General features: G+C 40.6%; 1 protein-coding gene across 4 annotated transcripts in view; it reads left to right on the forward strand.

Annotated features, from left to right (window-relative positions):
* GALNT18 (polypeptide N-acetylgalactosaminyltransferase 18) overlaps window positions 1-18430 on the forward strand; it is a 275590-nt gene that overhangs the window by 59722 nt on the left and 197438 nt on the right. For 2 of the 4 annotated variants that reach the window (XM_030273457.4, XM_032748973.3), the window contains exons 1-2: window positions 4305-4325; window positions 4835-5094. The exons of 1 other annotated variant lie outside the window; for it this stretch is intronic. In XM_030273457.4, the coding sequence (XP_030129317.1) occupies window positions 4866-5094 (229 nt within the window). In that variant the 5' untranslated portion in view covers window positions 4305-4325; window positions 4835-4865. Of the gene's footprint in view, window positions 1-4304; window positions 4326-4404; window positions 4691-4834; window positions 5095-18430 lie in introns of those variants that run through there. One more of the 4 variants, XM_002188833.5, reaches the window with a different exon arrangement.

Raw genomic sequence — 18430 nt, forward strand, 5'->3', positions numbered from 1 at the left:
TCTAAGCTCCCTGACAGGAGGATGGGGCGAGGTGGGGATCGGCCTCTCCTCCCAGGCTACCAGTGACAGGATGGAGATCAGGAGGAATTTCTTTACAGAAAGGGTGATTAGATTGTGGAAGAGGCTGCCCAGGGATGTGATGGAATCCCTTTTCCTGCAGATGTTCAGGAAAGAGCTGGGCATGGCACTTGGTGCTATGGCCTGGTTGACACGGTGCTGTTCAGTCAAAGGCTGGAACAGATGATCTCAAAGGTCTTTTCTGGATGACTCTGTGCTCAACACTAATTCACTCTCCTCCTCCTCCACTCTCCTCCAGCTGCGTGGAGCTGACTTTTGCTGTAGTTGGTGCTTTGCTGAGCAGTAAAGCAGTGAAAAATGAGGAGTCCTGCGTGACCTGAATGAGCTGATGATTGCTAAAAATGTTACAAAAGGTGATGTGGAACAGAACTAGTGTAAACATAAATGTAGTGATTTTTTAATGAGGAATGGAAAAGGTGACAGGAAATAATAGTAAAGGGACAGAGCAGATATGGACCCAAAGAAGGCAAGAGAGAGAAAAAGAAAAATGCCAGAGGCATAAGGATGATGAGAATGTGTCCCAGCATAACAAGGAAAAGTAGTTTTTTGTTTTTCTCTTGTCTTCCTCCATGCTACTTTTCATTCATTCATTCATTCATTCATTCATTCATTCATTCATTCATTCATTCAACTTTTTTCTTCCTTTCTTTTTGGTTTGCATTCAGTTCCTATTCATCATCTTACAACATCCACTTACCAAATCCCTTACTCCAAAACCCAGCTCCCGAAAATGCAAAGGCATCTTTGCAATTCCTGCATAGGTCTTTTTTAATAGAAGTTTAAAATCAGTTTAAAATTAGTGTTAGTGATGACTAGGGACAATAGATTCCAAAGATCATCAGATCACTTCCCTGGGGACTGAACACCTGACCTTTATCTTCAAAAGAGAAAAAGCTTCCTCTTTTGCGGAGCTGAAACCCCAGTTTTATATTTTGAATTGTTGGGAAGATCTCATCTGCAGAAGGGGTAATCTCTGCTTGAGATGTACAGGTCTTGATTTGTGTGTGCAGGCTCAGACATCAGAGCTTCCAAAAAAATTAACTTCTCAGAGGTAATTTCTCAATTTTTTTTTTTTACTTTTTTTAGACTTTCCTAAATTTATTTAGTCATCTCTCTCCACAATGTAAAATGCTGTGTTGCTTAGTGACTGTCTTTGGAATTTTTTATCACCTCTCCAAACAAAAGATGTGATAATCATGGGTGAGAAGGAAGAAATAATAGAAGAAAATCTCCTCAGACTAGATAATAAGGAAGATTATATCTCCACAAACTAATAGGATTTCAGCTAAGAATCTGAATAGAATGTGATAAAAATAAAATTTAAAAGTTAAGCTTTTCCACTGGTTTCTAACGAAGTGTAAAAAACTTGTTTTTATAAAATGGGTTAAGTATTTTTGGTTCTGATGTTTCAAACACCATCTTACATGTAAAAATGCTTTAACCCACATCAAAATGATGCAATAAAAATACAGTTCTTAAACATTTCACTTCCATGAACTGTAATGCTAAAAAATACTAACTGAATTACTTATAGGTCATTTTACAGCTGCCACTTACCCTGCATTATTTACTAGATTGTGAGGTTAATTTTTCCTCAGCACCGTTTGAAATGGAGCCCCATTACAGCACCATGAGGAAATCTGCATTAAAGGCTGTAATACATACCTGTTTTAAGAAATGTGAAATAATTACATGAAATAATTTGCATACCATGACATAGCACAGCAGTATCAGGACAAGGATAAAATCAAGACACATATTTTAATAACCTGCACAGTAGATTGTACTGCCTCAAGCTTAAATACCTGAAGCAGAAAACACCATTTTCATTGAAGCGAGAATATTTCATAGACCTTGTGTTCCCCTACAATTTAAATGTTCAAAAAATAAACATTTCAAGGTTTTACCACCTAATTTTCTCCCTGACTATAATGTGAGGCTGGCAGCATTTCTATTCTCCTATTGTTCCTTTTCCTGTTTTTGTTCACATTAAATTATTAAAGTGGACTGCTTATGTATTTATGTAATATGTCACACAAAGGGGTCTCATCTGGATTGTAATACTCAACAATAAATCAAAATTACAAAACCAACCAATTTCTAAATGGCTTACACTTAGATACCTCCAATTTTATGGAAACCCATAAAAGAAGACTTTTAAAGAGACCTGTCTAGAATATTATTACCAGAGGCATGAAAGCAAGCACTTTTTTGTGTGTATCAAAGCATCTGGAGGTTTTGCTATGAAGTCAATTTTAAGAGTAGCTTCAGTAAAATCAAGGCTCGAGTTAGGAGAAGGAGTGCAGCTTTGGCAGCAGGAGAATGTGGTTATTAATGAAAATATATTTTAAACATGATCAGAGAGCTGATGGGAACAAAAGGCTAAAGAACTATTAATAGTTACTGTAGGTTAATCAATTATCTACTGTTGTAAGCAACCTATTAAGGCTGTGAGACACATTATCCATCTTTTTCCAAATGTTTGTATCACTTACGGGTATGCTTATAGTCATTAGTAACAAGTACTGTTCATATTTGTTTATAACAGCAGTTAGTGCTTCGGTTTTTATACATTTCCTTGGCAATTATGACTTATTAATGCTTGTTACTCATCCCTTACCTGGACTGATTTCAGATAAGTTGTGCTTTAAATTGAGAAGTCCCAGGCTAAGTCCTGGACTCTGCTTAAATTGCTGAAGAATTCGTAGTTTGTGACTGCAGGCAGGGTTTACAAAGATTAAAGGAAGTCTAGGTAACACTATTATTAAAGGCTTCAGCCATAGCACAAAGTTGCTACCAGAAGCAAAGCTGTAGCACTGAAGTGTTACACAAAGATAGGAAAATAAATGATGGTGTAGACAAACATTTATTGCAGACCAAGTGGATTAACTGACTTTCAGGGTGGAACTATTCGAATCTATTCTGTCAGTGCTTTGTCTTTTACAAGGCTTGAACTTCTTCATTGACTGCTTTGTCCTGCAACCTTCCCTGTATTATTGAAAATATTTTTCCTTAAAATGGAAATATTGTATTCTCATTCAAATACCTTGTGTTATATATTCTAATTTCCAAGGGAGTTCTCTTGGGCTCATCTCTTCTAGTGTTACCACAGGGGAAGTACTTTTAAACTGGCCAAAAATTCAGTTAGTTTTCAGAGAGGCTCAGCAGACTGAGGGGGCAGTTTGTTTTTTCAGCTTTGTTGGCAGAGTTGACTGCAGCTTCTGTTGGTGCTGGTTTGTATGTGTCTGAGTACTTGTAATTTTTACTGTTTCTATGGAGTATCAACTGATGGAAAGGAAGAAGTCATTCTGCCTTTTGGCAAGACAGTTGTCTGCCTTCTCTCTTGAATACTGAGTCTTGCTTGCAATGTCTTTAAAAATAACAACCCGTAGAACTAAGACAAATCATCTACTTTTATTTCTCTTAAGATGTTGCAATGTACATTGGAGCTGTTGAAGGGTTTGAACACTCACATGTTTATGCTTCAGCATAGTAAGTCCTGGTACCTGGCTGGGCTTTCTGCACACTGGCAAACCCTGACTGTGACTACAGAGTGCAGTCAATCCACAACATTTGCTATTCTTGCTTTCCTTGGCTAAGTATTTAAGATAATTTTAGAATGCTAATTAACACGTGCCTCATTGTTTCTAATGCTGGTTATGCTGGTTACATTTCTGACTTGAAACTATCAAAAGAAAATGATCTCATATAGTACAGAAGTCCCTATTTAATAGGAACAGAAAAGATTCATCATGTGCCTTCTCTCATATCCGTGAGGTTTCATACTGGGAGGAATCCGCCTTTTTAATGTGTTTTCAAAAATAATGTAAAACGTGAGGTAGAAAGGAAAGCAGCACGGGAATGCTGAACTAAATTGTGAGTTACCGCTACTGAAGCTAATTCTGGACGTTCTCGGATAGAGCGCATCCCTAGGGATGTGGGGGAGGCGAAGAACGGATGGATACAGGGCTCGCCGGTGCGGATGCGAGCAACCATTCGGTATTGTCAGCCCAAGCTCGGCGGGCAGCGGGCACGCCGAGAGGCTCGAAGCCAAACACACCGCAGCGGTGGGTGCTCGCTGCGAGCCGAGGCACGTCTCCGGTTTCACCCCTCCGGGAGCAAATGAGCGCCTCTGGGTGCGCCGCCGGCTGCTCCCTCTGCTTCTCCAGGCTGGAGATCCTTGGCTGCCAGCCTCGGGCACGGCAGAGAGGGAAGCAGGCAGGCAGCGAGGGAGGCTCCGGGAGCAGGTGGGTCCCGGCGCATCCCCGCCCCGCATCCCGCCCCGCATCCCGCCCCGCATCCCGCGCGGCCGCTGCCATTGGCGCCGGGCGCTGTCAGTCCCGGTGAGCCCCGCTCCCCGGCAGGCTGCTCCCGGCGCTGGGAGCCGCCACGGCCGCTCGGGATGGGAAGCGGCGGAGGAGGAGGCGGCCAAGTTCGCCAGGCTCGGGCGCTGCGCCGCCCGTGATGCCCGGGGCGGCGGGCGGCGCCTGAAGCGGCGGGCGCGCCTCGCCGGCTGCTCTCGGCACTGCCAGCGCAAACTTTCGGCTATTTTCATGTACTCCAAGCCAGGATTCTAATTATCAGCCCTCCCCGCCCCCACCTCTCCTTCTAGGTAGGCGGCAAGTGTTTTCCGTTCTGTGGATTAGATAACTTTTTTGCGTGGAAATTTACCGACTTCGGAGTGGTCTCCGTTTCGGGGAGAGAGGGAAAAGGATTTATATTAATTGCAGCTTATTTTTTGTTTTCTGGATCACAGGATTTCTGGAGCTATATGGAGGGATCTCAGGATGGTGTGCACCAGGAAAACCAAAACTTTAGTGTCCACTTGCGTGATTTTGAGTGGAATGACTAACATCGTCTGCCTGCTGTATGTGGGCTGGGTCACCAACTACATTGCCAGTGTTTATGTGAAAGTGCAGGAGCCGATCTCAGAAAAAAAGTTAGAGGAAGGGGACACTTTAAGGATTATAGAAAGGCTGGACCATTTGGAAAATGTCATCAAGCAGCACATCCAAGGTACCACCTCATCCCCGCTCGCTCGCCTTCCTCTCCCCTCTCCGCCCGCCGTGTGCAGCTCCATCCCCTCCCGCTGTGTGTGTGCTGTGTGTGCGTCTGTCGTGTCTGTCGTGTCTGTCGCGATTGGCGGAGCCATGGCCAGCTCGGGAGAGCCGGAGGAGCCCTCCCGGAGCCGGGGGATCTGCGGGAGCCGCCCCCACCCGCGGGGCTCGGCCCGGGGCTGGAGCGAACCCCGGCTCCCTCCCTGCCTGGGCATTCCCCAAGCAGGGGTCCGTGGGGAGGGCTCGGAGCCAAGACCCGCTTCCCATCTTGCTGTTTACGTGGTTTTTTTTTATTATTATTATTTCTATTTATTATTTTTTCAAAATGGTTTGCTGCTAGTGGAATTCTTGTTCTCCTCCCCCTTTGAGCCTGACTCTGCTAATCCGTGCTGAGTCTCTGTTGGTTGGGATGATGAAGGTTTTCCCTTAGTGCTGGGAGCCTCTTGGGATTATAACTGGGGCGATCTCTCTTTATGTAATGCCTTTTAATTTGATCGCCTTTTCATGGAAGCCCTGGGAGAATGGTTGAAGTGGGGAGGCACTGGGAGAGAATATCATTATTTTCTGTGAGTTTGGGATTTTACATGAGGAATCTTTAGTGTCTTCCTTTATACTTTCATAATCTGCATGGCATCATACCATGCACTCTCTCAGCCTGCCAAGTGTGGATGGTAAGGAGACTTCAGGGTAGTGAGAACCTGTACAAAATCTAGAGGAACCATCTTTCTCTACTTCTGCATAACCTCCACCAAATATTCAAACCCCAGTTCTAGTCTTTCCTAAACCTGAAGAAGAAGAGTAGACCATGTGATGAAGGATACCTATCACCAGTGCAAAAAATCTTGCTCACTTCCAAGTAGCTTTGACCAACTGGTTTTCTGTGAATATGAAGCAACTGGAGTGAGCAGAGTGGGTAGCACAGTTTGTGTTGGGCCTCCCTGCTTGTCAATACACATAATTTTGTAGTGCTATTAAAGCCCAGCTACCTTGCTTTGACTTGTGTTAATATCTTGCCAAATATGTCATATCATCATTCATTTGGTATATGAACTCATTTCTCAGATAGTCTTGTCATCTTGCTCAAAGGAGTAAAATGCTGATTTTTATAATTTTTCCCCCTTCTCTGGAGAATGGGTTATGGCAGCTTTTTCAAGTTTTAAGTTCTATCATATGGTCCTTGAGTTTTTCTTGATTTCTGAAAAGGATTTTTAAAAGGAAATGTATTCTTAGGACATGTCTGTGTGCCAGTGGAGTGCACTGTGGAAGCATTTATGAAGGCAGGGATTTTCCAAAAGGCTCTGGCTAAGAGTGAGACACACAAAGTCAATTGACTTCCCTTATGAGGCTGGAGCATAACTCCTTCAGGTTGTTTGGTGTGAAACTCAAATAGCCTTGTTTGTTTTCAAAGAAACTAACCATACTTGTGCCTTTGCTCACTAGTTCTTAGAGTAATAAAGAAAAGGTTGACTTCAATCAGGGGAGAGTATAGCATGGATTAGAGCATAAGCTTTTTTTTTTGGGTGACTATCCATAAGTCAAACCAGATTTTTTTTCCTCAAATAATGCTTCTTTTGAAGTTGAAGAGGGTCTTTCAAAATTAACTAAGTTAAAAGTTTGGTGATAAGTACTAAAATATTAGCGCATTAAAATAAAAGCTTTACAAGCTTCTCATGCTTATTGAAACTACTTAGTCTTTAAGATAAATAAATGAATAAAATAAAAATGACAGATCCTAGCTCAAACTGGATTTTCTGTACTTTTATTTGCCAAATAATTATAACTGGGGTTCTCACACGAAGTCCTGTGGCAGATACTGCGGAATAGGGTGTTATTTTAATCAGATTTTGTTTGGAACCGTGAGATGCTGTGAATTTTGGGTCATGGTGTAAAACTCACTGAAGTTATTGAAAGAAATATCCCAAGCTTGACTGGGTTTGATTTGAACCTGAAGGCTAGCTTTAAGAAATTATATGTTTGAAAGTTGTTGCCAGAAATTGATTGAACCAGCTGCTGTAATGGTTCTAGACATGGTTATAAGGGTTATCTGTAGTTTGCTATTAAACTTTTCCTTGGACCACTTCTTTTTTGTGTTGGACAGAGGTCTCAATAGCTCAGATGTTCTGCAATGCTGAACAGGTATGAAATTAGCACAGGTAATTGAATTACATTCCATAGGATATCCTGCAAACGCCAGAGAGCTTTAGCTGCTGCATTCTGCACACGAGGTTACACTAGTATTTCATTTTAATTTGCTTTCTGTCTGTTTGATTAGATGCCATCTGGGAATTCCTTTAGCATATAAATTGCAATCTTGTAATATTTTATCAAGTGTCCTGGAAATTAGAAGAAACAAGATGTGCCTTCATATAAACCCCTTTTTAAAGTATGTATTTTAAAAATACATTTTCATGGCAAGAAAAGTATCAGACTGAAAAGAGATTTCCAGATGAGAGAGGCTCAGAGAGAATCAAAGCTGGTGTGCTTAGCTTTGGAAAGAATGGTATGGACAGGGAAATCCCAGGCCACAGGAAGAAGAAGCTTGTGGAGCTAAAGCTCGATGCTGAAACTTGAGCTGACTGAAACCTGGGAATCCTGAGTTGCTGGCTTGTGGCCAGACACAGCTCACAAGATTGTTTTGGTTCAAGTGACTTTACCTTTGCAGGATTTTCTGTGGCAGTGCGTTGTGGGATGGTGGTGTTCATTACATCTGAATGCTCCACAAACAGTACCAAGGAGATTCTCTTCCCCACCCCAGCCCAGATCTTCAGTAGGAGGCATATGCTCCATGCTAGCAGGCAGCCCACTGAGAGAAACCTTTAGTTCCCACCTCCTTTGGATGGTGTCTTTGTCGAGATTAATTGTGTGTATGTGTTTATGTGTATGAAAGAAACTGGATAAAGGACCAGATGGGTGTCTTGATGCAAAATGCAGCCCTTTTCATGCCTGACAGAGGTGTGTGGCACGGGGACTGTGTAGTAGCACTGAAAGTATACTTTAGAGGGCTGAGGTTAACAAGTGTTAAATGGGATAGAAAAACTGTGTTCTGCTGAGTTCACAAACACCAAAGTGGCTCAAGAAACCCCAGACACTCTCAGGTTATTAAAATCAATATGAGAGTGCTTCAGACAGATCACAACATATCTTTCATCTTAATAATGCATCATGCATTGGCTCTGACACCAAAAACTCACCCTAAGTCATATCTGCAGTTGGAAGATCAGGGGAGTGGGCAGGCTGCTCTTAATCTGATGCTTAGTTTGTATCAGTGACAAAGTGAAAAACACCAGCCAAAAGGCAAAATGTGTTGTTTTCTACAGCCTCACTTTAGGCCATCATAGTTCATAGCTTAATTTTCCTTGAAAAACTAAGCTATGATTAAACCCCTATCGCTTAAAACACCACTGCACATTATCCTGTCTGTCTTATTACTCAATGTCATTTTAGTATTTTTCAGCCTCCCTAGTTTTAATCAGATGATGTTTTTGTTGTGGAATTATCTTAAAATATTATAGACTGTAAAATCGGTGACATGAACTTGCTTCCTTGCCCTCGCCCATTCTTCCTCCCAACCCCTTGGATTTAAACAGATTTACTAAACAGTTAAGACATGGGATAGATCTAAATTGAAGTTTAACACACAGTTCATTTCTGGACTAACTGAATTTTTAGTTAAGATTGATGCATGGTTACTAAGTGTCCTAGTAGGGCTTTGGTCCTCCATCCTTTCAAGCTGCTGTGTCTGTTCTTGTCAGTGGAATATCAGGCACTGTGTGGACTTGGGAAAATTTGTGAGAGAAGAGCTGTTTGCATTATCTTTCATTCTGCTGCTTAGAATGATTTGCTTGTGGGTTTACTTGAGTTAATATTGGCTATCCCATGGTTGAGTATCTGATCACTGTCTGTGGTCAGCTGGGCGAGGGAGAGGTCTCCAGTGTGGGATTCACTCAGTCCCTGTGTCAGGTATTAGGGTAAAATGATTTGCTCTCAAAAACGGCATATTTTGAGCTTGGGAACTAGGTCAACCCACAGTCTTAATTTTAGCCTGGGAAAGATTTGAGTAAGTAAATGTCTTGTTTCTTATCTGCCCTTTATTTCTTGATCTCAAGCACAAAGAAGAATGGCTTCTGTCTTTTGCAGCCTGACTAACTCTAGCTGGGTTCCATAAAGTCGGCTCACCAGGATTCAAATGGCCACTCCACCATGTCTCTTACTCCTGAGGTACTTTCCTTTTGGGCATAATAAATGGCTAAATCCCCTCAGCTTATTTCCCTCAAGCTCAAAAGCAATTAGGCATGTTTATCACTCATTGCAGCATATTTATTCTACTGGGAAACAAATGAGCACCAGACAACAACCCTGGGAATCCTCAGCTGTTGCTCCACTGCAGAGGGCTCTGTGTTCCCTCTCTCTGTGTAAGCACAGAAATCTGCTGTCCCAGTGCAGCTAATTGCAATGGGAGTAACTACTGGCATATGTAAGAGAGACAGGATTAATCCCTTTATTTTTTCTCTTTAGACTGTGACTTCTCAAGTCATTCTAGATGGCTGCATGTCAGTGCAGATTAATTGGGATTTAACTTTCATGTTCTTCCATGCTTAGGGATGAGCGCACTAAAGAAACCTTAATAGAGTTATTTCAACTGGAAGACTTAATTTGCTGTAAATTTTCAAGCAGCACTGGAGGTGTAGGTATTTCAAGGGCAATTTAATGAAGAATTCATGTTGTTAATTCTGTTGACTACACCTTGATAGTATATTATTACTATTATCAAAATTAACTTTTTTGTGCTTTGAATATCTTTAGCTCCCTTCTAACTAAATTCTTGCCAGTTCTTCCACTGAGGATTTATGTCAGTGGGGTTAGGGCACAGTGGGCAAAACTGAGGAGTGCTAGTTTGGCCTTGTTAGGTAACTGAATTTCATTGCTAGATATTGAATGATTCTGTTTTCTTCAGAATGAGGTTTCATTTTTAAAATTTATTTTCCATTTTCCTGACTGTCATCTAGATTGCTCTGTTTCTTCAGGTTTACACAATGGGAATGGCATGGCAGATTTGAGATTGTTTCTTTTGACAGAAACAAGGAAAGTTTTATTTGGCCACAGAGTGAGAGTGGATGATAGCTTTGTAGTTGGGAAGGGAATTCACCTGGATTCTGTTTCCTTCATAAAAGAAGTCTTCAACAGAAGGCTAAAAAAATTAATCAGGAGCAGAGCTGTGACTTCCATGCCCTCCACAAATTCCCTTGTTGCTAAGTGAGAAAAGTTTGCCTTTTTCTCCGAAAAAGATAATTTTTGTTGACATTTGTTATCTCTGCATAATGTCACAGGCTTTGTGGGAGGAGGAGGGTTTTTAGTGCAGTGTTTGGGCTGAGCAGGGATGGAGAGAGAGATGTCGTGCTTCAGGCTCTGCACTCAGCGCTTCCTTTGTGCCACTCTGGTGTCACTTTGGGCTGTGTTGCTCAGGTTGGCACAGGCAGCCTGTGGCAGGGCAGGGCTTCCAGCTGGGGTCTTTCCTGCCAGCTTGTTATGCTCACTTCAGAGCTAATGAGTGATTGTATGGCCAGAGTAGAGGTAAATACAAATGTTTCTGTATGAAAAGTAACATAAAGCAAGACCTACACGCAGCTGTTGGGAATTGTGTGTAATGTGTGAGATCAGCTTGGTGCTGGAGTCTCTCACATCTCATAAGGCATTTTTTGCCTGTCTCTATCTAACATTGCTCTCCTGCCTGTGACAAGACACAGAAGCAGTTTACTTTAATTCTGCCTTCAGCAGAAAGGTCTTGTCATCAATGTTACACTGTGAAAGTGTGGGATAAGCTGATGTTATCTGTCTGAATGTTAGAGACACGATGTGTAAAGAAGATCTATGGTGATTTAAAAAAGCAAATATTGGGGTCAAATCTTGAGGCAGCAGTAGCAGTTGTGAAGATGGCTTAGCTGCCTCCTGAGGGTGATGGAGGATCCTTTCTTGCCATTGGAACAGCCCAGGAACTTGGTTATCAGCTATTAATACATTATGGAATGTGGGAAGGGACACGATGGGACATGAATCCTCTGTAACTGGTTAATTGCTGTCCTCATTACATGCAGCCATAAGATTATGCTGTCAGCCACACTCGGCATGGAGATTGGAGACTGGGCTCTGTGGTCTCTTGGGATTATCCCTGAGTCCAGAGCAGTGAGGTGATGTACTGGTCCACAATTAACTAAATTAATTAATTTCTGACTAATGCAAAAGTGACAACTAACTTCATATTGTGAAAACTAACTTCATTCCTCTGAGGCAAATCCCTTTTTATTCATCTCTATATTATTTTCCATTTAATTATCTCCAGAAGTATCTTTCTGTGCTGCCCCTGGCCTTGCAGTGCTAGCTCTATAGTCTCTTTAGAAACTTCTGGGCTTCTTCCTTTTAGGAACTTGATAAAGATCTCACTAACCTGCTGTTGGATTAGTGTGAACAGATACTCTGCATAGACACTGAAATTCTCAGGTACATGAAGCTTAATGCTTTGACTTCATGATGCTGTTATATATACCTAAGTCTATTCTACAGTTGTGCAATGCAGATGTATTCTCTGTGAAACATTTGTTTCTGTTTTCTACACATTTTTTCTCTGCTCAATTGGTGTTTTGTACTTAAGGTTCTGTTTTTAACATGCTGTCCTCAGTTTTCTGAGGGAAATGCAGAGATGTTTAGGAGCTGAAACCCTGATGGTTGTTATTACAGTTCTCCAGCGTCTCCTTTGCTTGGCTTTGAAAATTAACAAATGAGAATATTCTGATGTCTGTTTTAGAATATGAAGGTGGAAGGTCCAAGCTGCTACCTTGAAGTACTCTGTCTTTAAAATGTCAATGTGTCTTCTCAAGTCTGTGAGGGATTCTTGCTATATTCACTACTTCATTTGTGTTTTAAACACATGAGATTTAAAAAATGCCTTATTTCTATGACAACAATGCTGTGGCAGCTGGCAGGAATCCCAGCTGTCCTGTGATCAGTGCCATATGAATGTGTAGTGGAAGCCCTGACATGGAGCCTTCATCCCTATGGATGAGGTCTGCAGGAGCAGGGCAGAGGAGGGGATTAGGGAGAATTGCTGTGGCCCCACTTTTACAGATGTTGGTGGCAGATTTGACTGCTAGAGCTGCTCAGAAGAATCAAGATAAAAGGTCCTTTTTTCCCCCCAGGAAGAGCCCAGGGGGTGTGTGAGTCCTGCAGTTGCCAGATGTTGAGGTGTGCTGCAGTAGCCACATCTGTTTTCCAGAGGCACAAATTTGAGGCTGACATGAACCCTGAAGTATGAGATGAGATAGCTTTGCCAGCATTTTAATTAACCCATTTTAAGCAAATTTTAAGCATTAAGCAGATTTTATTTAACCCATTTTAAATACCACACAACTGCATAAATCTCTGCTTGCATACTGAAAATTCAGGAGCTCAGTGACCTTGTGTTAATAATATCAGTAGGGGTGTAGAAATCCTGTTGCAGTTTTGGTTTTGACATTTCCTATCTCCTAAATCAAGCCCCATATTTTAAATGTGAATGTTTGAATTTTGTTTTTATTAGAGCTGTCACAGGTGATCTCTGAGAAAATAGGATTTCTATAAGAAGCTTTCTGAAGAGCATAAGAAAAAGATAGTATTTCTGTGGGTTTTTTTCCTTCATAGATAAATGATTATTCCAGTCTTCATTTTAGGGAGATAATACAGATTTTTAGACTGTGTTACTTGCTCATATGTAATGTGAATCTAGCTAAAGATCTCTTTCATGATTCATCCAACTAATGCAGAGAATTACCTGTCCCTGCTTTCAGGGTGGATTCATATTTCTTTGAAGCTTTTCTTTTTGTGTCAAGTCATGACTTGCCAGGGGCTTTGCAAGAAGATTTGGCATGCTGGAGGTAAAAGTAAAACTTGTCAGATAAACTTTTCAAGCACTGCAGACTCAGTGAGTCCGTACTCATCCATTACAGGATTATCATTGCATTGAAATTTTGGTTGGAGAAAATGTCTTCTGGGATTTCTCTGTGCACAGAATAAAAAGGGCCTGCAGAACTGAGCAGAGAATCATTTTTAAAATAACTTTGTTCTGTGTATTTGTCTTTCTCTGAGGTATTTGTAATTTTACCAGCTGTATATGGAATGATCATATTATGCCAGCCTTTCCCTCTTCTACTTGTGCTAACAGGAATATTTTAAGTTGTTCAAGTGAAGGGTGTGGGAGTAGTATGCTGTAATTTCTGTGGAATTTCTGATTAGAAGATGTGTTCACTTTTAACAGTTTGGAGGACAAGGAGGGACAAGGAGGAGAAAAGTACAGCAAAAGCTATGGGCTGCACAAGAATACCTGACTGTTTTATCCTTTTTTAGTTGATATGAAATTGCAGTTATTGAGTAGAAATTCTGCTTTCTCCACTGGTTTTATTGAAACTGGTGCAGCTAGTGCTAGTGAGTTTCCATGGAATGGAACTCACAATTTTTGATTCTCTTCTGAAAGTCTTTTGCTTTCCTGCTATTCTCAAAAACAATATATCATCTAGTAGATTGCTACAAACATTTGCTTGTTAATTAACCCCAAATCTTCAAAAATCGAAGACTTAAATCTATTTGCTCTAGTTCATATGGATCTTATAAAACCTGTGTAGCACCTTTAATGAAATAAGAAATACTTTTTTTTTGCATACAGCCAGATTATCATAAGCAAAATACTGGGCCTAGAACCAAAATAGTGATGCTATTGGTCTCCAATATTGTAATTATGTGTTGTTGTTTTGATCCTGCTTTTTCAGAGTTAGAACTCTGTGCCTTTACAACATGATGTCAGCCATAGAGGATTATGACATCATTAAACTTAGCTGTAACAGAATGAGGTATTTCAAGCTTCTGTTTAGGTAATGTTTTCATGTGGCTGCTAAGCTGTACATGTTTAAAATGAATGTAAAACTGTTAGACATAAACCAAACAAAGCAGTAATAGAAAAACCCAAACACAAGTTCCAAAGGGATGTGTAAACTTGTACACAATGTGAATTTAGGCACTGAAAGCAGCAAGACCAGAAAAAGCTGTAACAAAATGACAACAGAAGACTTATATTTGCATACGTATCATTCCCACTTGCTCCCATTGTAACAGGAATGCTTTTGGTATAGAAATATTGAAATCTCATTGGTTCATTGTTATAGTTCCTGTAAGTGCAATTCAATCAGCACACATAAGGTTTCAGCACAGCTTTTGTCTTTCTTACATAAAAAGACACAAAATTTGTTTAAAGCACCTTCACAGTGCTGATTCTACTACTCTCATTTAAGCACTGAGACAAAATGTTGCTTGCAAATGAATATGGAAATATTAAATATCTAAAATATTTTCTCTATGGTATCTCTGTATAAAAATATGGTTGAGCTCAGGATCCATAGGTCTCGTCTGGAAGGTAGGAAGGGGCTTCACCATGAAAGAGTTTGTGAATGGTAATGCAAGCACCAAAGCAAGAGCTTGATTAGAACACCATTAGTGGGAGTGTGTGTGCAAAAATCTCAGTGTGGCAGTAGCAGGAGGAGACTCCTACAGCCTGGAAGTGTTGCTTGAAGGGTGTTGGAATCAGGTCAGTAACAGTTGATCCCTGCCCATTTTCTCTCTCCTGGATGCCTGCAGATGCAGGTGGGATGCTGGACCCCAGAGAGAATGGGGAGCCACACCACTGATTTCTTGTTCAAAGACATAAGCAGAGGTAAAGCTTTTCATGTGGGCACTGCCAGCTCTTGAGGGTAGGTTTTTAATTGCCCAGCTCTGGATCCTTTTTTTTTTTTATTATTATTTTTTTCTTTCTTAATTAAGCTGCTCTTGGAGAAAATTCTTTATTATGAGGAAACCTGGAGACATGAAAACACGTAAAAGAAAATTCAGTGTTGTAATATGGGAAGCATTCCTCAGCTCCTTGCAGTAACAACTTGTCAATATATTTTTGTCTGCTTGACAATATGTAGGAAATGCCTTTGATTTTGTGAAATTGCTTGTAATTTCTCAACATTTCTTTTGATTCTATTGATTAAAGCCTTTCTGCCTGCCTGGAGACATTAAATAGCAAACCATCTGCTAAAAGTGAACTGGCAACATTCCAGAGAATTAACATTTTAAAAAAAAATTTAGTGTAAATATATTTCAAAGACTGTTTCTATTTGTGCTCTGAGATGAAGAGGAAAACAAAAGCTTCTGTTATAGTCTGGCAAAAGGTTGCAATACCTACTGAAATACCAGTATTGTCTTCACGCTATGGGGAGAGAGGTGTTGCCTGGCAAAAAAGCAGAGAGGTACAAGGAGATGTGGTGCAAAAATGTCATTACAGACACTGTCCCCTTTTCTAGGGGTTAATGGATAAGCAGCCATTGAGCCCAATCAGCAGGGAAATAAATACCCTAACTGCAGGGACTAACTCCATGGGTTAAGTGCAGGTTACAGAGAAATCCCCAAGCCCCAGGTTTTGCTAAAATAGTGAGGTGGTGATGGAGAGTGATTTTTTTTTGGATTATGACAAAAAGTTATCATTATCACCAGTGATTTTCTGATTACTGTTTCTTTTACAAAGATCCTTGTGTGAGCAGCTTTTGGGCCATGAGTGGCTGTCCTGAAGTTCAGAACAGAATGCTTACAGGAACAAGAACTCTGAGTGTTTGAAGTGTCGGATCAGCCACAGGGAATGTTTCTTGGCAGGTTAAGACAAAAACCTTGTGCGTTTAACCCAGCTTTGCCAGGCAAGAATGCCATGTAACTTCCTTTAAAAAATTATTTGTCTTAGGGAAAGAAGGAACAGAGAGAAGGAATTATTCAATCTGCTCTTTGTGCTGGCACAGATTCATTAGAAAATAATTCTGGGTATTTGCATCTCCAGCAATTGGATTACCATTTCTAACTGTCCAGCTTAGACCAATTTTAAGTAGTAAAGTCATCTCTGAAGGCACTGTGCATTTACACCCTTTCTGTTAACAAAAAATATATACAAGGTTTTTATTTGAAAGTGAGAACAAGGAAGTCCTGGGAACGACTGTTCTGTCATAAGATTTTCTTCCTCACCTTTAAAACCGTAAGATACTGATAGATATTAAATTATTTCTTAGACTGCATTCTTCCCACAGAAAGAATGTAGCAGAGAGCCCCTGGATTGAGTTCTTAGTCAGTGTGATTGCACTCAAAAGTTCTTGCTCTGAAGTTTGCCTCTGTTGGATCACATAAATTGCTGCAGTGGTTCACAGACCTGAGGCTCTGTGGGGCTGGGAGGGAGCAGAATGGTCTGTGCAGAGCAGGATGAAAAGTAGGATTTGCTCTCTCTGTCCCCTCTGCTGCCCCGGAATTCGTCCCTGGGTCACCCATCTAGGGATGCTCTTCCTCACCTCACATCTGTGGAGTTGCTTTTTTCTTACCACCGTGTAAGCCCTGGGTCTGAAGCATGAAGATGGGCACGGGAAAGAAGAACCAAAGTATTTACCAGCATAAAAGATAATGTAATTATTGTGGGATTGACATAAATACTGTGTCAAAATCCAGGCAATGGCAAATATTAAGCAATGTGTTCTCTGCTGTCTATTTTTCTTGTGTGTCAGTGAGTGCCATGGCACTGTCTGGCTGCTTGTACTGTGAACATGATGCAGAGAATGGGAGGGGTTTAGCCACCATGGCAGCTTGTGACAGTGAGAGGGATGACAGGAAAAAAAATGATAAAATAACAATGTAGGATGTAGCAGTTTAGCTTTGCTACATTCAGCTAAGAAAAAAAAGAGTAATTCTACTTTAAAAATATTTTAAATGTAACTATTTTGCTCTCTGTTCAATGTTTATGCTGCACATTTATTAAGAGTGACTTTGAATTTGCTCTTCTGCTATTTGATGAGAACAGATGTTATTTTCTTCCAACATCTTGACACCTGTAACTGTCAGAATTCCCCATGCTCATTCAATTACCATGCAACAAGAAGGATTTGTTCAAGCAATTTACCTGGAAGGGCCAATTCAAAACAAGGTACCCTTTTCACTGTTGTTAAAATAAACTCAAGAAGTCCCGTTTATTTCATTCATCAGAATGGGTAGCTTTGTCTTTTAGATTAAAAAAAAAAAAAAAAGGCAAATTTATGAAGTCACCTAACACCTTTAACACTGGGTTTAGAAAGCCCAGCCTGAAGAAATTTCCATATTTACATTTCCCATCTTTCAGTTCCAGTATTTTAAGGGGAAGTCTTGCATCCCCTTAAGTGGGCAAAAATAATTTTCCTGCAGTTAACTATTGTATTGATACTTGAGACCTGAGCACGGTGTTTTAGCCACATTCCTTTTTTCCAGCACTGAGCAGGATGTGTTTTCAAGTCATCTCATGTCTCACAAAGTTTTTGTTTTAGCTTGCCTTTGCAGCTCCAAACCCAAAATGTCAACTAAAATGGATTGACTAGAGATACAAAGGAGGTTGCAGTCAAGCAAATAGAATTTGGTTGAAAATTTAAACAGTTTAAACCACTGCAGCAATGCCATGTGCAGAGTGTGCTTGAGGCCCAGTGGAGAGCATGATGACCTTTTTCCCTTTACCGGTTTTCTCCTTTCCTTTTTTTTTTTTTTTTTTTTTTTCCTGTTAGTTAACTTAATTAATATCTTCTGTTTTCTAGGAGTAATTTCCTGCCCCCCCTCATCTTACCCTGATTATTTAAAACTTGTGCACCTGTGTTGTAACAGGTTAGCAGTTTTCAGCTGGGGGACTTGTGGAACTGGCAGATAAAAGTATTTAGGAAAAAATAAGTTTGGCCACGGGATGTCTGTTACAAATGTGCAGGGGCTCCCGTGCTGCCTATCTCTTTGAAAGAGATTTCTGAAAACTAAGTGACTGCTGAAAAGATCTTTGCTGAAGTCTGTACACAGCCAAATTTCAGTGAGTACTTATAATGCAAAATAGCATTTTCATCAATGAAAATTCATTTTTCTCTAGCAACTTGATCTACTTGACTAAAAAGCCACAGAAGGCAAGGTTAGTCTCCTTCTGTTCTTTTTATAACTTGTTTTCCAGAAATGTGGAAGCAGCTAGTTGGCCAACATGCTTCCTTTCTGCTTTCTCAAGGATGCTGTTCTTTGACTGCCTCAGCCTTGGATCCCCATATAGAATTTTAAGAAGGGCTCCAGGGTCTGAATGTAAGTTATTTCCAGTTTGTGTGCAACTTCTTGAATGACTTTGTTTGTTGATATATACATTTTAAATTGGCTCTTGATTGCCGTGACATGTCTTAGGCACTGCCTTTTACCTGACACAAAAAGTGCAGTCA

The sequence above is a fragment of the Taeniopygia guttata genome, chromosome 5, assembly GCF_048771995.1.
Source record: "Taeniopygia guttata chromosome 5, bTaeGut7.mat, whole genome shotgun sequence".
NCBI lineage: Eukaryota > Metazoa > Chordata > Aves > Passeriformes > Estrildidae > Taeniopygia > Taeniopygia guttata.